General features: G+C 27.6%; 3 protein-coding genes across 12 annotated transcripts in view; 2 read left to right on the top strand and 1 right to left on the bottom strand.

Annotated features, from left to right (window-relative positions):
* The window catches only part of Rat1 (5'-3' exoribonuclease 2 Rat1), a 37,661-nt gene extending 21,460 nt beyond the window's left edge, over nt 1-16,201 (bottom strand). Inside the window, exons 1-15 of one of the 2 annotated variants that reach the window (XM_072888011.1) lie at nt 15,984-16,201; nt 14,505-14,632; nt 14,329-14,440; nt 14,068-14,241; nt 13,653-13,815; nt 13,111-13,571; nt 12,311-12,517; nt 11,962-12,102; nt 11,625-11,782; nt 11,328-11,496; nt 11,164-11,253; nt 10,577-10,733; nt 9,970-10,198; nt 9,425-9,631; nt 8,914-8,999 (exon numbers count right to left, since the gene is read on the bottom strand). In XM_072888011.1, the coding sequence (XP_072744112.1) occupies nt 8,914-8,999; nt 9,425-9,631; nt 9,970-10,198; nt 10,577-10,733; nt 11,164-11,253; nt 11,328-11,496; nt 11,625-11,782; nt 11,962-12,102; nt 12,311-12,517; nt 13,111-13,571; nt 13,653-13,815; nt 14,068-14,241; nt 14,329-14,440; nt 14,505-14,632; nt 15,984-16,058 (2,557 nt within the window). In that variant the 5' untranslated portion in view covers nt 16,059-16,201. The remainder of the gene's footprint in view (nt 1-8,913; nt 9,000-9,424; nt 9,632-9,969; nt 10,199-10,576; nt 10,734-11,163; nt 11,254-11,327; nt 11,497-11,624; nt 11,783-11,961; nt 12,103-12,310; nt 12,518-13,110; nt 13,572-13,652; nt 13,816-14,067; nt 14,242-14,328; nt 14,441-14,504; nt 14,633-15,983) is intronic. The other variant, XM_072888010.1, reaches the window with a different exon arrangement.
* A 143-nt stretch (nt 16,202-16,344) lies between these two features.
* Nucleotides 16,345-18,452, top strand: LOC140663669 (cyclin-dependent kinases regulatory subunit). 7 transcript variants are annotated; one of them, XM_072888014.1, is made up of 4 exons: nt 16,345-16,471; nt 17,513-17,578; nt 17,848-17,975; nt 18,258-18,452. In XM_072888014.1, exons 2-4 carry the CDS (start codon nt 17,520-17,522, stop codon nt 18,356-18,358), a joined length of 288 nt encoding a protein of 95 aa, XP_072744115.1. In that variant the 5' UTR covers nt 16,345-16,471; nt 17,513-17,519; the 3' UTR covers nt 18,359-18,452. The 7 variants fall into 7 exon arrangements, with proteins under 7 accessions (XP_072744115.1, XP_072744117.1, XP_072744119.1 ...); XM_072888016.1 differs by having other exon boundaries at nt 16,373-16,471; nt 17,516-17,578; XM_072888018.1 differs by lacking the exon at nt 16,345-16,471 and adding an exon at nt 16,477-16,549.
* A 2,080-nt stretch (nt 18,453-20,532) lies between these two features.
* On the top strand, nt 20,533-23,276 carry LOC140663984 (uncharacterized). Of its 3 annotated transcripts, none has more exons than XM_072888617.1 (4): nt 20,533-20,861; nt 21,344-21,438; nt 21,925-22,154; nt 22,841-23,276. In XM_072888617.1, exons 1-4 carry the CDS (start codon nt 20,813-20,815, stop codon nt 22,932-22,934), a joined length of 468 nt encoding a protein of 155 aa, XP_072744718.1. In that variant the 5' UTR covers nt 20,533-20,812; the 3' UTR covers nt 22,935-23,276. The 3 variants fall into 3 exon arrangements, 2 of the variants coding, with proteins under 2 accessions (XP_072744718.1, XP_072744717.1); XM_072888616.1 differs by having other exon boundaries at nt 20,539-20,861; nt 21,272-21,438; XR_012046368.1 differs by lacking the exon at nt 20,533-20,861 and adding an exon at nt 21,204-21,248.
* The last annotated feature ends 79 nt before the right edge of the window (nt 23,277-23,355 follow it).

Below are 23,355 nucleotides of genomic sequence, written 5' to 3'. Positions count from 1 at the left end.
AAAACTGCTGTTTTAAATAAACATCTAAATGCATTCTCATTCTAGAGCCAGTAGCCACAGGGAAGAAACTTAATTCTGTTTAGTCACTAGAAATTGCTCTGACCCTTCACGACATACAAATCGAAATCGCTTATACCGATGCTCTAATAGAATTTCATGCTCATCGGGAGCTGGACGTGTCAAGGGAGGGGGTTGTCTTTTCTGCCGGACGCGAAGTTCGGTCAGGCGGGGAATTGATAATCAAAGCAACCCGGCTAAGAGGATCGATTGAAGTAGCCCATTAGATTTAAACATTACACCAGTAAGATCTCTCGAGCGATGTCTGAAAATCATACGTATATTTCGAACAAACGAGTATTTAAAATAGAAGATACAGATTTTATTCAATTTTCTCAAGGCAGAAAATATTGGCCGATTGATCTTGACTTAATAAAGAGCTTTCTTCTTTTGATTTGAAGCAGAGCAGTAAATTAAGAGAAAAAAAAATGAAAAAAGTAAAATCTGATGTATATCTTATTAAATAAACATATTAATATAATTGTGTTCACTCCAAGTAAATTTTTGTCTAGTACAGAAAATAGTCACATAATTTACAGTTTTGTCGAAGTTATGATACAAACTACGTTATTCGTTTACGTGCAAGATTGTAAAAATGTTCCAAAGAAAAAAAAAATTAAATTGATTTTTTTAACGTCCAAGTTTGACTTTCGGAATTTTCTCTAAATAAAAAATTTTTCAAAAATTTATCTTTTTTTGGATCGAGATAATATCTTCATTCGTTTTAAGTCGCGACAAAGTCGCGAATGTTATTATCTATCTTTCCCTCGTCGTAGCACTCGCGTTCTTAAGCAAAAAAATGTCATCTTTGACAAAGCCGAACACAAGTAGTCGTATGTATCCTTAAGTGACAGCGGTGCTTCCACGCTAATGAGGCGCGGTGTAATTAGTGAGATTGTCTACCGGATGGAGTCCTCACGAGGAGAAAGAGAGAAAAAGAGAAAGAGAGAGAGAGAGAGAGAGAGAGAGAGAGAGAGAGAGAGAGAGCAAATCCCTCTCGACACCCTGAGTCGCTCACTCACCCCTCGTTTTTCACACATCCTCAAGCCACACCGCAATTTCTTGTCGGTAGATAAGAGAATACGTGTTACTGGTGTTGTAAAAACTATCGTTCTTCTAAAAAAAATAGAGGATATATATTGCTGACACATTATATTTTGAGACTATAAACTAGATTTTTTACAGCGTAGAGAATATATTTTATATTGATCATATGTCTTGTCAAATGCCAGTAATAGCGCATAAAAAAATGTATAGCGCAAATTCTTGCTTCTGACTTTACGAACCAATAAAAAAAATCTATTTCTCGAAATATCATCTCTCTCTCTCTCTCTCTCTCTCTCTTTCTCTCTAAATTATTATATATATTATCTCAACATAAATATATGATGTATATATTATATACATATGTAATCAATATTAATATATGTATTACATATATTGTATTATATCAATATTAATATTATGTGTTATCAATCATATAGATATCATCCTCAAAGAAAATTTCTCCTACTTAATGTTGTAATGTTCTTCAGTATTGTGTGTTTAATTATAGATTTTCCCTTCACTAAGAGCATAAACTCTGTTAAATCTCAAACTTTTCGATCGATATATATCGTGAATCTATATTTTTCTTTTTGTTTCCAACTGAGGCAAATAAGTTTTGCGCAGAGGATTTGAAAAGATCGGCGAGAATTAGTTTCTATTAAAGCTATTCACACAGACATCAGCGCATCACGCAGACAAAATAGCTGGACCCCTCTCTCTCTCTCTCTCTCTCTCTCTCTCTCTCTCTCTCTCTCTCTTTCTCTTTCAATGACTGACGAATTCACGGAGGGTTCGCGCTTTCCGATGCGTGGTTACGGTGGGTGGGTAAGCCCGCGAGGGCGGAAAGGCCGATTTAGAGCACAATGCGGCTCAATGCCGAGGAAATTAGCCGCGGCGCTGCCGGTGACGCCCCGTCATCCCCATGCCATGGAAAAGCATGCCTTATGTGTCCTGCCCGGCTCTTTCGATATTATCGTCCATCGACTAATTTATATCGCGCCTGCGATATCATTCATTGGCGATCGTCGAGATACGTCTCGTTCCGACGCGATCTAACAATAAGGACGCTTGTTACAATTAATCTTTGAACAATGCTCATATACGAGGTACTCCAATAATTTCTAGTGTGGATTATAGGAGTATGTTATAAATAAAAAAAATGTACGCTAAAGAAAAAAATTAATTTACACAAAAATAATAGAGCTCTATCTGTATAAAAAAAACCTAAGTTATTTTATATACATATACATATTATGTGTAAAATTATATAAAAATATTAAAAAGTTAAATAATCAAAAAGAATATCTGAGAAAATATTTAATATACTCGTATTTTTCGTGTCAAAGAATATTATATATATATATATATATATATATATATATATATATATATATATATATACATAAAATATTAAAAAACCATATGTTCTTTTAATAACAGATTTTCTGTCAATGAAGATGATTGAAGATAATTTTTCCTTTGCAGAAATCATTTCCGAGTTTAAGTGAATGAAAACAAAGTTTTCCGTAAATTTTTGATGGAAAAGTTGGAAGATCAATAAAATTACAATTTTTGTTATATATAATTTCAGGTAGAAGTTACTTTAATAATATTTAAATTTGAGGTTTAGTAAAAAATATATAATGAAAAATATAATGAAAAAATTGAAAACTTGTGAAAAATAAATTTTCTGTAAAAATTTTTCTCTAAAGAAAAAATTTTTGCTAAAGAAAAATAGACTCCAAGTTAATTGAAGAATCTGTTATTAAAAGAATATTATTCGATGCTTTCCAAACACCCTATATATACGAATATATGTGTTATAAAATATCTTTTATCAAGGTCTACTTTTTAAAGATTTTATTTTAATATTTATGTTTAAAGCAAATATAATAGAAAAATCGATTTAAGTAAAAAAATCATACAATTTTATTAAAAAAAAATTAATTTCCAAATAAATTATAAAAATTAATATAGAAACTAATAAAATATTTTGTTAAAATCTTTGAAAGCACATTAATATAAATTTAAAAAATATATTCAAAACTCTTAATTTTGTTATAAATACAATACAATATATACTTATAGAGAGAAAAAGAAAACACAAAGATTGAAAATGTAAAAGTAAAAATAAGAGAATGAAAAGTGTGTAATTATAATGAGAAGGTAAAAAATGCTTGGCAAAAATTACATATGAGCATTTATAAATCGAAGAGATTATTGTGTAAAGCAATAGGTATATACACAATAGTAACGAGATTGACAGATCCCGTTAATATCACTTAAATTTTATTGGCCACAAAATCACACGTATTGTATTACGTATACAGTGGCTGGAGTCGCGTCCAACGTGCTATCCTCGTAACTCTTTGAAAAATCAAGTCAATGGAGATTAAATTTCTGCCTGTCTTTGGCGTCAAGGATTATCAAATGTTCCTCTCATTGCCATCTCGAAGCGAGGGTCAAAAGAGAACCGTAGACATGGACTGCCTCTCTCTGCCAAGATCCGAGGGATAAATTCGTCATTGCACGCGTAGGTGAATGGAGCCCGTCTTTAATGGGGATCCCATGATGCGCAGGTAGATAAACGTACCGTGAATAGAAGCCGCGGTTGAATAAACGGTTAAAGAAGAAACGGTAAAGAAGAGAAGGCGCGCATCTCTTCTTTCATTTTGCGCTTCTCTCTTTCTCTCTCTCTCTCTCTCTCTCTCTCTCTCTTCCTTTTCGTTTAAAATTCCTCACGCGTGCATAATACTTATACGCGCGTATATCCGTTTTCTAGTAAGTTAGCACTGAAAAGCATGTCGCTCTAATTAGTTTTTGCATCCCCCAACTTGGTAAAACATGCTATTAAAAGCGTAAGATATCTAATAAAACAGCAAAAAGTTTCACTCTACAAAAGACTATCTTTTTTATGTAACATCATTAACATTACTGTTTCTAAAGATTTAATCATTTAATCTTTAAAATTTGCCATAAGACAATTAATTAAAAATCAAAAGTTTCATGGACTATAACAAAGCAAAATATTTTTTCTAGAATTAATTTAGCAGTTTTCTTAGACATTTTAAATTATTTCTTCTCTAAAAAAATATGAAATAATTGTATAGCAAATTCTTAATTAATATAAGAACAAGATCATTTCGGGAAATTGTATATATAAAGTACGTATGAGATAGAAAAATTGATTCTAGAATATCTGAAAAAAAAAAAATTAAATCAAAAGTGAAAAAACTATAAAAATAATAGTTTTGGTTTTTTTACTACATTTTAAAGTTTATTGTAATTTCATCAGACGCCATGCAAATCGTATGTCCAACAATGACACATGTTCAAATGACACAGAAAGTAAGAAAAAGGAGTAAAACATTTTCAATAAAAAAAGAGGAATAAAAAAAGAAAAAAAATTAATGATCGACGTGCGACAGATAAAGGCCATGTCGCATCTTTAAGAAAAATGTCAATTTAAAAACATGATTTTTATATCACTCATATAAATGTTTCTTTTCATCGAAGATATATCCTAAAAAAATATCGTACCATTGAACGAGAATTCAGTTACAGAAAAATACAATTGTCTCAATTTTCATTCATATTAGTACGATATTTCTTTTACTGCTAGATAAAATTCATCAGTTTCGCTTCATGACATAACATTTACTATAATCGTTTCTATCACTCCTCTCGAGAATCGCCCGGTAGTTGCCTTTCTTCAGGGAAGCGAGACGTATATCGAAAGAGTTAAAAGATAATTTCGAGAGAACTTTGCTGGGGTTCAAGATGAAACTACCGTGTCACCGGCATCTTTTCACGGTAGCCCTACAGATCCGGGGACTGGTCTTATGCTCGGTTTCTACACGATTCGAGCCTCTGCTGCTGCTTCTGCTGCCGCTGCTGCTGCTACATGAGTGTTTGCAGTCCACTTGAAACCAGTCCCGGACGAACAAGCGCGAGCGTGCGCGCGTGTATGCGTGTAAATGTGCGCGCGCGCGCGCGTTCGCAGAGAGAAAGAGAGAGATGGACACAGAGATGAAAGTAGACGAAGATATCCTAACACCGAGGCCAGAAAGGTTGCTTAATTTGTCTAACGAGGGCTCCCTGCACCTGTCATCTGAACGCCGAGATGGACGAATGAACAAAGTATGACCGTCTCCCTCCCATCCCTTTCTCTCCTCGTCGCTTCATCCCTTCCAACAGAGATACCGTTTACTTGTTTACCCGCTCGCCTACGTCGCATACCGGGTTAATAATGCACGCTGCGAGTGTGCTTAGATTTGCGGCGCAGCTTAAGAAACCTTCGCGTAAGGGCACTTTGAAGAAAGTATAATAATTTATTTAATATTCAGAAGCGAGTTCCCCTTCCCTCTGTCAGAACAAAAATAAAAAGAGCGGTAAATATAAATCAAGAAAAGAAAATATAATAATATTAATTAAAATAATATTAATAAGAAAAAGTCACGCAATAAATCAATCTTTTTCTACCAAATTATTATAATTCCTTTTCTTTATTTTTTTAAAGGTTTTTATTTATCAAAATTAATTGAGAGAAATAGCAGAATAGATTAAATTTAAGATTTTTGATTGTGACTTTTTTTATTAATTTCTCGTTACATATATTTGTAAGTAAAATGTCATGTGTAGTTGCAAAGTAAAATCCCAATCCAAGATTCAATCCGTTAAAGATAAATGCATTAATAAGATATATTGAAAAATAAAATCTTAAGAAGCATTTCTAAAAGCATCGCTACTACATTACTCACATACATTGTGTAATTTAATATATTATATTAATATTTTTTAAAAAATGATATATAGAAAATAATGGATACAGAAAGAGATATTTTAATAGTTTGCAAAAATTTTAAATAAATATTACAATTTTAAACACAGTGATAATAAATAATTTGATTTTTGAAATGGCATTTTCATTAAAGAAATAAAATTTGAATTCACAATCTTTAAATAGACATTATTTAAAATCATATTTTTTAAAACCTTTTTACTAACTGTAAGAATTGACTTTCGTATTCAAACTAGTATTTCTTCATTCATTACGATGCTGTTTTGATAGTCATTCTATGATAATTTTAAAAAAATCACATCTTGTAAGAGAATGTGCTTGATTCGTCTATTCTAGAGGGTTGCAATATTGGAACTGTCCTGTATGCCTAATTTTAACTGATTAAACATTCTTAATCGCAAATGTAGATTGCAAAACTTAACTAAGTTTCCCTCACGAAATAATAGTAATCGTTTTTGCATTATTATTTATCAAGTGTCATTTTATTTTTTAAATAATAAAGTAATAATTGTATTATTATTATTTTATATATTTTGTTTTTAAATTGTCAAAAATATCTAAAATTATTTAAATTATTTCTTATATATTAGTTTTCGAGATCCACAAAAAATACTTTAGCTAAAATTCACACATTTATTATACATAAAACACATTAAAATAAATAAATTTCATTAAAATATTATTTTTTTTTTAAATTTAAGTAAAAATTTTTTAAAACAAAGATTTTTTACGCAATATAAATATCTTTCCTGAGATTAAAATTTCAAATTAATAAATGAATTAATTTAATCATCAATTTTTTTTTATTCTTAATTGTGAACTAATTATAAGAAATAAAGTCGTTTTTTAAAATAAAATCGCGTCTACGAAAATGCGAGCTTCTTACGTTTTTCACGGAAAGACCATTTCGTATCCGCGACACTTACTCTCTCGAGGGTTTGGCTCTTGTCTGTGCGTGGCATTTACTCCCCTCGGTAAATCAATCACACACATTCATCGTACCCCATATAACGTTTTGTTTTTATGCTCGCACATAAAGACAATCGATAGATAAGAGACTCAATAGAATACAAGAATGAGATATACGGAATGACGCATATAAGGAATTACATATAATATATGTTTTACGAATCAAATAAAAATTACGAAAAATAACCAATATGCATTTAAAATTTGAATAAAAAATAAAATAAATTCATAATGATTATTAGGATCATACAAGTAATCTCTGAATCTTCATCCTTAAACGTTTAATAGCCGAGATGTTATATTTTCAAATCATGGTTTAAATATGCAAAGTAAAAAACCGAGCAGATTCCTCAAATATTTGATAAAATATATATTAAAGAATTGCATATTCTCTCTTACCATTTACTAAAAATTTACTTATTTAATTTAAAATTTATTTATTCTTTTATTTAATAATATTTAATAATATTAAAAACATTTTTATTCAATAATAATTATTAATAAAATTTATTTATTTTTTAATGCAAGTCAATATAAAATAAAAGAAATCTTTGTTCGATTTTCTAAACGAATTACATTTTTCACAATTTAAGTAATAAATAAATTACTGTAGAATAAAATATTGATCTTATTTCTTAATTTTATTTCTATCCCTCCTGTGCGTATTTCAGGATTAACAATAGCTACGAGAGCAAACGCGATCTGGGAACGCGACGAATACAGAAAAGCGGACGCCGAGAAGGGTCGAGAGAGGGGGGGCCGGCGGTAGATGCGGGGTAGGTAGGAACGTTTGCTAATTGGATAATTATGGAGTGCGCCGCGTTTGTTTTATAATTGGGCGCAACCAGGGGAACCGTCAGTGCGCGTCGACGACGTGCCAAACAACAAAACGGTCGGAGTCACGCTCTACGTGACGAACTACCCTCGGAGCTAATCCAGGGACCGAAGGGCCCCCCTCGGCTTCGTGTTCCGCCCCCTCCTCATTCGGTCCCCCTCCCCACTTCTCTCATCCTCTCCGCTTCTCCGCGTCAGCTCTAGCACCATCCTTGACTAATCAGGTGTCGCTTAATAAGTTTTGTTTAAGTGTTTTGTCAGTTATTGTTATATACGGGGTTCTTTTTTCAGATGAATATTATTTTCTATTTAATTCATCTTTAATTTATGTAAACAGACTGATTGTGAAATGCAATATTTCAGGTATTTTACGCGTTCGTTATCACTCTAAATGAGTTATCACTGACATTTTAAATAATCCTTCAAGTTTAGCTAAGTAAAATTCACATATCGCGAGAAGAAGATGAGTGTTCTAATAGACAGAAAATCTGAAGGAGTCGCGCGCTTTAATTTCGCGACTCTTCTAATTTTAGTATTGTCGGAGGAGAATAAGGGGTGAGACAAGTAGTAGAAGAAACTGTTCTAGTTAGAAAACGATTGACTGACTGACTGATTGATTGCGAATCGCTCTTTCGTTAGGGCTGCTACATGTGAGCCTTGTATTTCTCTTTCTCTTCTTATCTTCCTCTCTTCGACCCTACAATTCAATCCCTTCCCATTCTCGTACAGTAAGCTTCCCGTAGAAACACGCGTATCACCTACGTACCTACCTACCTACCTACGTCAAAAGTCCCAATGACCTGTCATCAATCGATACATCACTCCCTTTCAATTTCTGAGCCGCAAAATTGGCCAAATAAAATAGCGTAATGTCTTCATAATATATCAAACTAGCCGTTATACATTTATCATACTTATATTTCAGGGGATTTATATTTTTTCTATTGAATTACATACTAAGCATTTTTAGAGATCAGACGCATTATCTCTATAGACAACCTACAATGACTCGGAATAATGTTTCTAAATATTAATAAAAATTGAGAATATTTTGACGGTTTGATTATTTTAACAAAAAGTCATTTATGTAGATCTTTTTTTCCACATTTTGTTTCTTCAGTATTATAATTTTACCTATGTGATAGATGTGTCATTGACTCCTGATATAAGCCAATATGCATGTGTGTAAGAATAAAATTACTTACCTGAACCATGACCATGAAATTGCTGATATAAATTCACTGGCGGAGGAATATTCGCATACGGCAGTCTATTGTGGTTTGTATGATGTCTGCAAATATAAATTTTGTATGTTAAAAATTGTTAGAATACTTTGTTTTATTTAACAATTACATTAACTTAACAAAATATTCCATTGAAAAGAAGTAAAAAATCAAATTAATTTTTACAATTAAAAAAATTTTTTATATACAAATTTGAAAATATAATTATTTATAATGAAAGAAGCATGAAATTTAACATTGTAACAATAAAATATTTATTTCATTATAAAACAAAACAAAAAGGTATTTAATAGAATTTATGTAATGTGAAATACATATAATCGAAGAAAATTTATAGAAATAAAAAAAATTGAAATTTATTTACCATGCTACAGAGGTGTACTATATTATATATATATATATATATATATATATATATATATATACCATATAAATATTTAATTGCAATAATATTAATAATAATAATACTTACTCGACCATTCTGTGCCCTGCCTGCCCTAACGAAGCGGATTGCGTTGATCGAGTAAAACCGATTTGTGGCTTCCACTGATTCCCATTATTGCGATTCATAGCTTCAAAATCTTGCGGTTTCAAGACACGCGACGGTTCTTTAGCTCCTTTTAATTTGCGAGCGAGGAAAATGTGATTACTGCTGTATTGGGGATCGTTGAATTTGACACTATAAAAAAAAAAAAATATATATATATATATATTCATCTTCAGTCACATAAAAAAATTATAATTACGTTAATAATCGTAATTAGTTTACGTTTTCGGATATACAGCAGGACCTGGATAACTTATGCAATATAGCATTGAAACGGGAAATTTAAAAAAAAGAAAAGTTAGGTCGCGCATGTTGCGATTAATTTTGACTGCGTGTCACCTGATAATACATGATAATACCTGAAGACGACATTAATGTTGGCGAGAAAATACATGACAAGTTGTTATCCGTGTTTTACTGTATATTCTACAATTCTATTTGTATCTTCGTGTATGTAAATATATACGAACCAATACACTTTATTATTTCTGACTGGTAAACCCCTTACAGGTGAAGGTAACGTGCCTCCATCAGTCACGCAATCTTCTGATAAAAGTACAGTGCCTCGCATACCATTTATACTTATTTCAATCTCCTTATCAAATCCTACGTGATTCGTATATAAACCTTTTATAAAATTATAATTGCTGTTTTCCATACCAATGTATAATCTGTCATTACCGCGAATATTTCTCTTTTCTAAAAATAAGAAAGTAATATTAATATAAGAAGCTTAAGTCATGTAATATACATTTATATAGTATGTCTCATATTAATTTTTTTACACGATTAGTATCTCCAAAACGAATGATTCAGAAAGATGTATCGAATCAATGTTAATCGGACAAAAGTTATACTGAAATATACTTTCAAACACATATCTAAACTTTTGCACATATTATGTACTTCTTAGAGAACAAAATAACATTTCTTTGAACTGAATTATTAGTTTTTAGAGAATTATATAAAAGAATAAAATGATAGGATTAAATAGGTATAAAGAGATTATATAAAAGGATTAAAGGATTTATATATGTGTGTTACGAGATATGCTAGTTTAAAAATTATATTACTTACTTTCTGCTTCTGTTAAGCTGTCATAATATGGCTTTAAAGCTTTAAATAATCTTTTTTCATCGACAAACGGAAGCAGAGCTACGCCCTGCCATGCAAATTTCTTTCCATTTAAATCAATTTTAAAATCTTCTGGATAAAAATCAATGATTTGAGATTTCTGTAAATAAATAAAATACATGTGGTAAAAATATGTATATTTTTTTATATAAGAAAAGAAAAAACTTTATTATATTTAAGTTACAAAGATGCATTTTACATCAAATTTCAATTTATATGTCTGAAAAGTAAATATAAATATAATAAACAGCTATATGGGCTTTAACTGTTTGTGTCATAATTTTAATTCATATTTAATTACTACACATTACCTTTATATTACTAATTTTTATCTACTTTTATTACTTTAATGTATACCTACTTTTAGTATCGTTTGAAAGTAAAAAATATTAAAAAGAAGAAAGATAAAAATTGTCTCAAATAAGTGATAAGTAATAATATAGTAGTTTATCATGCCATGTTAATTCAATCGCAAAAAATGTATTAGTATCATGTTACATTTTAACTATTTCTCAGATTATTATACATACTGGATCGGTCATTAGATGTGCCCATGGTACAGGTACATGTTTTTTACTAGCAGCAGGAAATACACCCATCAATTGCTCTAATGGACGAAACTGCAGAAAGAAAATGTTTTAATTAAATTAGAGATAGCTGCATGTAAACACATTTACATCTTGCAAAGTCTTACCGGTACAGTGCCCTTCTCAAATTCCGTCGACAGACCACCGATGTTAATAAAATCGCTTGCGAAGGGCGCATAATGATACGGGAAGTACCATCTCCACGATGCGCAACCTTGATAATAATATCGCAAGACCCAACATAAACCACGTACATATTGCAGAGCAACGTTATTTCTAGAAACAAACGAGTAAGATAAATATCTATGTATGGGGATGATGTGTAAATCCTTCGAAATCAATTTTATTCATTAAATCGTGAGTGTTCGTAAATATAAAAATTGTCTTCCATCTACTTGTATTACCTAAAGGCAAGATTATCAGGAGAAACGTCGAATTTAGATTCATAATATCGATCTTTGAAACCATCCTCCCAAAGTCGTACTTCATCGTGCGACTGGTCATCATCATCATTGTCTGCTACTGCTTCAGTTTTACGTTTTTGTCCTCTATTGTCTGCATTCTAAAAAATATGTAAAAATTAAAGACAAGATATACAAGTATTATACATATAATGTATGACAAGATATACAAGTATTATACATATATTGTATGACATGTGTATTAAAGAATGCGATTTTTTGTGAAAATAGATATATCTCGGGATACAAAATTGTCAGAAAAAATAGTTAAAGTTAATACCTCGGGTCTCAACATGCTCTCTAAAGCATGATTAGCGTTTGTACTTTCGGCAGCATTCGTATTGTAATTCCTACCCTGTACGCGCATTTGATAAGCCTCGTAACGTGCATTTTCTATAGGCTTCACCGTCTGCCCAAGAGCCTGTAAAGATTTTTCGGTAAAGATTATTATAATGTATACAGAAAATATTCTGAAAATTTCTTCTCTTTTTTCTAGCAACAATCAATTTTTAGAAGTTTTGTTTTATAAAAATTAAGTCAAATTAAATCTCAATTATTAATTATAATAATTATAATTTAATACTAGTTTCTTAAGTACATAATGTACTGTAATAAATTTAAAATCTTACAGTGGGTGCAAACTGTCCTGCAGGAATCCATTTTGGTTTAAAGTTACTGATAATTTCATGTCTTCTCTTTTTGTCTTTTTCACGTTGCTTAAACGCTAATTCATTTTGTTGTCTTTTCTTGAAGATTTCATCTTCTACATCACCAAGATCTGACATTATTAATTGTACTCGATCTAAATTAACATCGCCACTGTCTGTCAAAAAACCCTGCACAAATAATTGAAAAATATATCTTTTGTAAAAGACATTTGCTTAAGATCTAAATGCTCAATTTGGTTAAGACTAAAATATTTGAGACATTTTAAAAAAATTTAATTAAAATATGGAAAAACTATGTTAAGAAATAAATGTGATATTTAATGTAAAAAATTTAAAGAAAATTTTACAACTATTATACTCTTTAATCACATCTAAATTGTAAAAAATATCTTTAATTATAACTAATTTAATATAAATTACTTTTCTTATATATATATATATATATCTTTTACTTGTTAATTTTTAATCAATATAAAAAACATACGATAAAATTTTACTCTTTATATTTAAATTAGAGATAATTAAGAGAGGATTTATTAAGCTCTCAAAATTGGATTCAGAACAATAGTTACTCGTAGAAATTAAGAAATAGAAAAAAATTAGATAATTTGGATATATTAAATCTTAAAGGTTAAGAAATAATGAAAAAACAAATGTCTAAGAAAAGTGATTAAATACTTGTGGACATTCTATGACTATTCCTTAACCAATATGACTACTACATGAATAGTTATTTTTTTTTCGTAAAAAATATTACATACTCCTGTTTTATACACTGCTTTTTTATATAAAGCAACAAGTCTGTCAATTGCACCTTCTCTAATTTCTAGGGAAGGGAGATGCGGTAGAAAATCATTCCCTACGAAGAAACACATAAACACCCAATCATCGACAGCTCGTTCAAAATCATATTTAAATGGTAGATTTGGCATAGCTAACTCTCTTTCTAAATATTCTCTGAGAACATTTAATCGCACAAATATGAACTGGCATTCAGATCCAAAAGTATTTTCTTCCTGTCCTTGATTCGGTTCTGTTCCTGTACATTCTCGCATTTCATGCCCTAATTGACCACATATATCGCATGGTTTTGGTTTATTCGGTTTAAACTCTTCACGAATTATTGTAAAATTAGGTTCATGCGTAGCAAGACCCAACATAATTAAATCAGCATCAGCTCCGCATAAAACATGTTGCGTGTTAGGATCGTGATCGGGTTGTGCTGTAAAATAACCAAAAAGTTTTAGTATTTTTTTTCTACGATTTATAGAAATATAATGTAAATATAAATATAAAAATTTACCTCTTTGTCGCCGTATAAAATCCATAATTTTATGTTCTCCTTCACCAGGAACATTAGCATCACTTAATATTACCATAATATTTCTCCAACCTGGATCGTTATTCAAACGATCATGAATATAGTAATGCAAGCATGCTGATAATCTTGCCATAAATGGTGTACCCTGTGAATATGATAAAAATTGACATATATATAATATATATATTTTTATTAGTAAAATCTTAAAATTAAAATTAACAGTTATAATCAGGAAGTTTTAATTAAAAAAAAAAAAAAAAAAAAAAAAAAAAAAAAAATATATATATATATAATGAAACTTTCAAATATTAGATTTTTAATTTATGTTAAGTAAATAATTTAAAAATATTTTAAAAAGAAACATTTCTCTTTATATTTCTTCTTTAATATTACAAACCGGCGTGATACAGTTACTGTCGAAATGTTCTTCCTTCGGTTTTTCAGGAGGTAAAGGTGCCCCTTTAGTGGCTAATTCGGAACGTATCCTTTGTATTTCATTAATTTTCTCTGTTGTTTCTTTTGAGGCTCGAAATCGCCGAGATCTTTGTTGATTCATTTTAGCTCTGGGCGCCTATGTGATAGCATGTATTGCATACTGTAGTTAGTTTTGTGTTTTTCATTCCTTTTTTTTTCTCTTACATCTTACAAAAATACTTACAACTCCATCGATTGCCATATAAAGCAATTTTCTTGGTCTAACAATACGAAATAATCTGTCAATGCACTCAAAAATAGCCTCCATCATTTCGTCCTCATCTTTCGGTGCTGGCCTGTTTTGTACAGTAAGAGGTCACATAACGATTTATAAATCTTTGTAAAATCAAGCTTACTCACTTATCTTCAGGATGTGTACAGGGATGTATTATGCCATTCATGTCAAGATATAAATTATCAAATTCAACTCCATTTGGATTTGGATCAGCAGAATTCACAGGGATACATACTCCATCTGCATTTATCATCTAGAAATGCAATGTTCACAAAATTTTGATTATAACACATTTACATAGAAAAAAAATTATTGAGTTGTATAAGATGTCCCTGAAATCGTCAAGCGGTATATCCTAGTCACAAAAAGATAAAAAAAGATCATATTATATTTCCACAAATATATCTTTTCAAGTTGTATATCCATTCATCTGTGACAAAGATTTATGAGAATGTATTTGCAGGGATTTTATAAGACAGATTATTACTTCGTTGAAATAATATTTACATAATGACACATTTTAAATCAATGTCTAAATCCAAATAATGATACTTATATTTGCTCCAGCATACAGAGATTTATTATTATATAAAATAAAATGTTAAGTTATCAGAACGCAATACATATTGTTATTGTTTATTACTGATTTTATTACTGAGTTTATTATTGATATTAAGAAAATGAGAAGACAGAAATATTTAATTGAGTTATATTTCTTATTAACGATTTGAGTTAAGATAAAAACATTTACAATTTGGAAAGAAAAAGTTTCTATGACTATAATCCTTTTTCATTTTCAAAGCGAAATGCATTTAGTGATTTCAAAAATATTTTATATGCACATATAAATATATAAATATACACACATACATACACAATTCTTTCAAATTATGAATATTCACAAGAAATAGTCTTCGACTCCAAAAAATTGAGAAGATATCTTAAATATTATCTGATTAGATAATAAAATATTATTTTGAAAATTAATATGATATTAAAAAGAAAGAAAATATTATATATATACATAAAGTTTACTTTCTATATTAAAAAAAAACTTTTATAAAACAAAAATTTTTGTGTTTACGAAAGCACACAGTCATATAAATAATATATGATTCAATAATAAGGAAAGTATCCTGCATCTTTATAATAATTTGTAGTCTTCGAATTAAAAAAAAATGGATTTTTACAAAATAAAAAAGTTATAAAATTTCTCAGAGAGTTACATGTATTACTTATATGTACTTACAAGAGAGAATATACAGTTGTAAATATACATGTTTTAAAATGAAATCATTTAATTGTTTTAATATCTAATCTAGTTTGATAATTTAGAATAATTTAGAATAATTTTATAAATACAAAATAAATTTTTTTGTTAAAATCTTGCATATGTTCATATGTAATAATTATTTAAAACATGTTTAAAATTAGAATATATATACGCATATCATGTAGACAAATTCTATCCATTACTTATAAATGTAACACAGTATTAGTTAAATAATCCAAACTCTCAAGAAATGATATAAACTTAATAATTTCATTCGATAAATACGTAAATGCAAATAAAAAGAAAATATTGTGAGTAATCTAACCCTTACCTTTTGCTCGATGCACTCGACGATTACAGAGGGATACTTTCGACTTAACCAACGAAAGAATGCTGGTACACCCATTTTTTAATCGAAATTTACTCAACAAAGTTAAATGACCAATTTTTAAATCAATCATGCAACACTGTCGTTAAAATATAACAATAATACATTATTCACATGTAAGTATCTAACCTACACACGCAGTTTAATAACTGAACCATAGAACACGAAATATGAGATTCGCTCATATGACAGTTTCTGTCGAACGTATTGATTGGCTATTGAATAGAGAATTTCTAAAATCCCTATATTGAAATTCCCTAAACACAATTCCCGAATTTCCCTTTTGAAAGAATACGAGGTGGCAGTTTGGCGGGTAATTTCTGATAATTTCAAAACAGTTGCGAAACTTTGTAACGTCATATTTAACATCCGGTCTGCGGATCAAAAAAACGTGTCTGGATTTAGAATTTATCTTGGAGCTTTTTATACACGTTAGTAAATCTGAATATTTTGAAAAAGATACTCAAAATCACTTTTTTCCCCAATTTTTATTTGTGTGAAGTATAAATGTGAGATATTTCAGTGTATATTTACATCTCTACAATTGTTTTGCTTTTATTTTACATATATTGATAAGTTTTTTTACTTACGATTTGAATAACATATAAAATATAAAGTAATACTTAATGCTTTTTCATCAGCTCGTACAAAACATCTGTGTTTTTAGTGAGTGACACCTGTTGAAAGAAAATAACATATATTAGGTTATGAAATCTTTTTCATCTATCAAATATATGTGAGCACGGAATTATTACATATATATAAAATCAATATTTAATCTATATTTATATTCAAATATTTTGAGAGTAATATTTTGTTATAAATGTGTAGAGATTTTTTATAAAAATCAATGTTTTCGTGAAATGATAAAAATTTTCGTTTTACTAAAATGAGAAACTGAAATGATACATTGAAATTAAATGCAAATATATTTATGTATGTGTATTAATTTAATTTGCAATTATTTATTTTATTTGTATCTATTTTTATTTTATTTATTTTATTATTAATACATTTTCTGTTGCTTTGTTAAATATATAAACTTATTATTTTACTAAAGTACAACATTTACATTAGTGTTGAAGGCTGTGTTATTATGCAAAATTTCAATTTTATGACTTTTAATTTTATAATTTTTAAATTTTAATTTAAATATAAATTTTTCTATGTTCTGCTTAATTACTAGTAATTTTTCTTTAGAACAATTTGGTTTCAATTTAATTACTTTTTTCTTTAGATCAATTTAAATAAATAGAATTTTTCTTTTAGTCGTTATTAAACAATTAAGATATGTTATAATCAACTTTGTATATTGATGATATGTTTATTCTAAAAATTGAGGATTGAATGTTATTTTCTTTCTTTTTTAGATTACCTATATAAATCTTGAGATATTAAATAAATTTTATTAATTTTATATATTAATATTACTTAAATTTTGAGATAATTGGTTTATTTATATTACTTTAAAGCAGGAAGATGCCAGTAGACCAGATACAATATTCTGAAAAATACTGTGATGACAAGTACGAGTATAGGTAAACTTGAATTATAAATTAAATATATTTAATGAGTAATATACAGCAGATGAGATTAGAAAAGTACACAAAATACTTATTTAAAAATGAACATTTTATTATATTACAATTCAAATGTAAATTTTTTTTTAATATCTAAGAAAATAATTACAATATATATCTAATTAATTACATATATCATATTTCTTAATTAATTTAAAGATTTAGGAATATGATAATTTAAGAAAACCTTAATTTTATTAAATTTAACAAAATTAAATTATTTATAGGCATGTAATATTGCCAATAGATCTTGCTAGACATGTTCCGAAGACTCATCTTATGACAGAAACAGAATGGAGGAATCTAGGAGTTCAACAGAGTCCTGGATGGGTTCATTATATGATGCATGGGCCAGGTATGACTTGACAAATGTAATTTTTTTTTTAATTTGTAAGAAAATAATTACTTTATGTATCTAATTAATTATATATATCATATTTCTTAATTAATTTAAAGATTTAGAAATATCATAATTTAAAAAAGCCTTAATTTTATTAAATTTAACAAAATTAGGAGTAATTTTTAAATTTTAAATTATTTATAGGCATGTAATAAAAATTTGCATAAATTTTAATTATAAAGAATTATAATATTGTTTATATTGTAAATACAGGAAATTAAAATTTTTCTTTTTTAGAACCACATGTTCTATTATTTCGCAGACTGAGGACTGATCTTTTAACAGCATCTCGATGCACTGCTTCACAAAGGGAACAGACTGTTGTGTGTTGTAATTGAATTTGAAAATGATTAAATATGAGATTATAGTGAATGAAAGTAAAATGTATGTTAATTATATTTTATTATATTTATAAATATATATTAAAAATAATTATTGGCATAAAAATTTTTATATTTTATTGCTTCTATCTGTTTTATATATGACGTGAAGTGACATAATTTAATTCTCACAGACACATTTACAATTTAACCTTAAGATTTAAATAACAGATATATACTTAGGGAAAATCTTGAAAAATTTTTTATTATATTTAAAATAGTGCTTACACATAACTCGAAAACTAATGTTCACTGTACGTTCAGATTATTTATTTTGTTTTTATTCCAAAGAAAATTAAATTTTGTTAATCAAAATTTGTGCAAATTAGAGTGAATTTGATATTTATATTTTATTGTACTATTGTATATTGAATATAATTGAGATAAGGGATCTATATATTATGAAATAGAGATTTATTAGAATTAATTCTAAAATTATATTCAAATATGGAAATTATATTGAAGTTACATGTATAGTTTATCTGAAATATATTTGATTAATTGCTCTCGTCAGTTAAAACCGTTAGGTTATATACGTGAATACATACATTCACGTATATATAAATAATTGATTGATGTGCAAATGTAGATAAAAATTATATTTATTTTTATATTTTTCTTATTACTTGACAACGATAAGTAAAGATACTATTTAAAAATAAATATGTATGTGTAAATATAAAAAAAATTAATTTTATTGCAATTTATATATTATAATTAGTCCTTTAATATAAATAATATCGAAAAGAAAAAGAATAAATATAAAATATAACAATCTTGTAACATATGCTTAGCTCTTATAAATTTTCTGAGTATCATGTCATTCAAGAATCGTCAATATCTTTCGACTTTCCTTTTGGATTCTAATATTAAATAAGTAATAAAAGTGCATTCTTTTTATTAGACAATATTATACATGGACATATGTATAGGTATATATAAACTGTTCTTATATTTTTATAATTACAGTTATTTAGTGTACATACAATTTTTTTAGTATAGGAATTATTTAAAAATTAATATTTATTTACTTGCCATCAATCGTGCATTAAATATTTTTGTTTCTAAAAGTATATTTTATGTTGTAGTATTGAGGAGCTAAATAAAAAATATCGGATTACTTTAAATATGTCGCAAAGGTTTTCATAATCTTCTCGACATTTTACTGCGTTCGACAAAATAAATTTAAAACGTCAGAATGCTCATTTACTTCATTCTATCTTTGTTACTTATGAAAATTGAGTAAAGATAGAATGAGGTAAAAGAATATTCCAACATCTCAGATTTATTTTACCGAACGTAGCAAATAATATTGATTGTATGTCGAAATTTCGAATTAATAATTTAAGCTATTAATTCTTAGTTTCATTATAGTTAATTTCTATATTACAATTCTTCCTTTCTTCTTTTCAATTATTGATCTCTGATTGACAGATGCTTATTCGATTATGGTAGCATCATATTATTTTCGGTATAAATCGATGTTATATGATTACAAAAAAATTAAAATTTTTTAAATAAACTTAAAAACTGTAAATAAAATTTAAAAGCACAAATAAAATTAAACACAAATAATAAAAATTAATTCTACGAAACTGGAAATCTAGAAATGTTTAACTACATTTTATAAAAATTAATTTCTCATATTATTTCATTTTGTAATATATAGTTATAACTCGGAAACGACTTATTTCCGGACCTATGTTTATATAGCTTTTTTTGTTTCTTTTTCGTCCCAAAAATTACCTCCTAAAGTACTGCGGACGATTTCCCGGACATCCTGTATATATAAAAATGTTAACGTTATATATACATATATATATATATATATATATATAAAAAAATGCGTGCGTGCGTGTGTGTGTGAGTGTGTTTACACGTGTATGCTGTAATATTGACAATACAAAATACAGATTTCAATCGTTTTAACTCACAAATGCACACACGCAATGCACACGCACACATATGTACATACATACATACAAATATATACATATATAGATATATACATATCATTTTTTATATATGTATACATATATAATATACAATCTATTTAAAAACCGCATGTACGCTTGATTTCTACGATGATTTTAATTCTGCCTATTTTAAAAAGAGAAAACATGGTAAAGTTTAATATACATAAAAATAAAAGAAACTTTCTAGAATCTTAAGGCTTCAAGGTTTTAAGTACAAAGTCTAAATAACAATAAGCAACTGTTGTTATTAGAATAGTAAATATAAGTAAATGGTGTCAAAATAGATCAAAAGCAATATCAATATATTAACCATACAGTGACGACGTGCAAAGTAAAATTTATAAACACTTTTAAATAAATTTTGTATTATTGCAACAAAAGTTTATAATTATAAAGCGGATTTTATTGTTCTTTAAATTAATAATATAATCATAAAATGGAAGAACCTGATGCAGTAGTATTGAAATGCTACTATTGCAACGAAGGTATGTGTAGTTTCGTTTTATAAAATAATCCGGATAAGTAATTTACTTTAAAGATACTTGTAAGATTAAGCATTTAAAAGTGCATTTTTTGTACTGTAAATGTTATATACATATATATGCTAACGTTAATATGTATACATATATATATAATAAGTGCGACTGTGTTTACACGTGCTTGCTGTAACATTTACAATACAAAATACAGGTTTCAATTTTATGTTTTATCTCACAAATACGCACACGCACACATATGTATGTATGTACATACATACATACATACATACAGCGCGCACGCGCGCACGCACACACACCCACACTCACACACACTTATCATTTTTTATATATTTATACATATATATTATACAATCTATTTAAAAAAGCAGTTAAGTATGTAAATCTGTTTATAATAGATACGAATAAGAAAGGGCTTTTAATACAGCCATGTATGTGTGCAAATAAATTCATACACGTTCATTGTCTAGAAATATTGGCGAATATGAACATGGAGAATAAGCTTCATTGCGAATTTTGTTCTGGGAATTATCCATTAGAAATTCGGCATAAACCATTATTAGAGGTATGTAAACTATAAAAGATCTAATAACTATATAAAGTTTATAGAAAATAACAGGATAAAAGTTTATAAGAAAATAAAATTTTTTTTTATATTTTAATATATATTATTTTGTAATTTAACACACATGTTTTTACAAAATAATAAGCAATTATTACTAATTATACAAAAACTACTTAAACAGTTAAAGTGATAGTTTATAACTAGATGTATGTTAAAATAATAAAGCTTAACAACAAAACTTACATCATACTTACACATTATATACGATTATAATTTATAGTTTATAATTTGTTATAAGTAATACAATTAACAAATTTTAGTTTGAAAATATAAATAAAAATATATTAAAGAACAAATAAAAATAAAATCACTTTAACGATGTTTTAAAATTTCTGCGTTTAATGACTTTACTTTAATAATTGAACTAGAAAGCAAAATTATTAATTTTTCATTAAACCTGCATATATAATATTAATATCATAACAGTGTTTCAGGAACAGAAATTTTCTTCTGATTCTGCGAAAAATTTATGTCCTTTCTTTTAAATTACTATTTTCGATATGCTGCATCTTCTCTATTATTAGTCTGATAATTGCTTTAATATCTCATGAAACTAATATCTACATCATCATATTTATGATTCACTTTTCATGCACATTTTTAGTTGTTAGTTGCTCTTATTTGCTACTGCCCTGGATACTTGATTGGAGTGAAAGGTATGTTGGATTCATTATTCTAATTATTCAAATTCGAATTTTTAATTGTTTCATGTATATTTATAAAAAACTCAAGTTTAATAAATTCTCTCTATATATATACATATATCTTATACAGTTTATAGATAAAAATGCATAAATTTAATATTAACGACAAATTATTCGAAATTGATTTTTTTCTTAACAAAACAGAGTAAAATCATTTTTAGTCAATTTTAAATTATGCCCAAACTGTCAATAATTGCAAGAACTGAATTTTTATCACAATAAGTTGCTATTATATAGACTTGAAATTTTAATAGAGAAATGATTATATAATTTATTATTAATAATTATTATGAATTAATTATACAAATATACAATGTTATTAATTATATGAAATAATAAACGTAAATGATTTAATTTAGTATTTTTACCAATTGTAAGACAAATCCATCAAATCTATTAAATCTAAAAAATTCCTAGATTAAATATGATTGATGACATATGTATAATTCAAATGCTCTAACACACTTTGTATGCCATCACACTAAAACATTTCTATTCATCAAACATAAAGTATTCTGATTATTGTTGTAAAAATACTAAAAAGTTATTTTATAATATGAATATATGCAGCAGACTTTATATAATAAGTATAATAAAATAAATTACTTACTCTTTTTCTCCTTTTTATTTGTTCACAGATTGTATGAAGTTTGTTGTGAATTACACAAAAGTACTAAAGAATGGAAAGTGATAATAGGATATCTTAATGCTATTCAGGAAACTCAAGTTTAAATAAAATTTTATTATCTTATAATGTATATTATAGACAGTCCTCTTATCCTACGACATTTTCGATCCGGAATCTTCCCCTTAAACCTCTGATCCTATGACAAAAATTTGAAAGTGGGGGTATAATTCCTCTTTTGCGGTCGTAGCATGAGAGGATTTTTTGTCGTAGGATAAGAGGTTTCGTAGAATAAGAGAGTCGTAGGATAAGAGATCCGACTGTATCTTATATTTGTTATTATTCTATAATGTAGTTATTATAAAGACGATGTAAAAAACTTCTTTTATAAAATATTTTACTTTTTACATTAAGAAGCTTACAATTATATTAGAAATACAAGTGTAACATATGCAAATTTAATTTACGAAATTTCTTTTTGTGCATGATTACAAAAAAAATATATTAATATATTAATATATTAATGTA

This window comes from Anoplolepis gracilipes, chromosome 3 (assembly GCF_047496725.1).
Source record: "Anoplolepis gracilipes chromosome 3, ASM4749672v1, whole genome shotgun sequence".
In the NCBI taxonomy this organism is placed as follows: domain Eukaryota; kingdom Metazoa; phylum Arthropoda; class Insecta; order Hymenoptera; family Formicidae; genus Anoplolepis; species Anoplolepis gracilipes.
This window is presented reverse-complemented; position numbering and strand designations above follow the sequence as displayed.

Excerpts from the sequence above, each read along its gene's own strand:
- LOC140663669 (XM_072888012.1), top strand. The coding sequence starts at position 16,748 with ATGAAATCTTTTTCATCTATCAAATATAT. Across the intron at positions 17,579-17,847 it reads GATGACAAGTACGAGTATAG|GCATGTAATATTGCCAATAG; the intron begins GTAAACTTGAAT and ends AATTATTTATAG. Across the intron at positions 17,976-18,257 it reads TTATATGATGCATGGGCCAG|AACCACATGTTCTATTATTT; the intron begins GTATGACTTGAC and ends TTTCTTTTTTAG.
- LOC140663984 (XM_072888616.1), top strand. The coding sequence starts at position 20,813 with ATGGAAGAACCTGATGCAGTAGTATTGAAATGCTACTATTGCAACGAA. Across the intron at positions 21,439-21,924 it reads GGCATAAACCATTATTAGAG|TGTTTCAGGAACAGAAATTT; the intron begins GTATGTAAACTA and ends ATATCATAACAG. Across the intron at positions 22,155-22,840 it reads ATACTTGATTGGAGTGAAAG|ATTGTATGAAGTTTGTTGTG; the intron begins GTATGTTGGATT and ends ATTTGTTCACAG.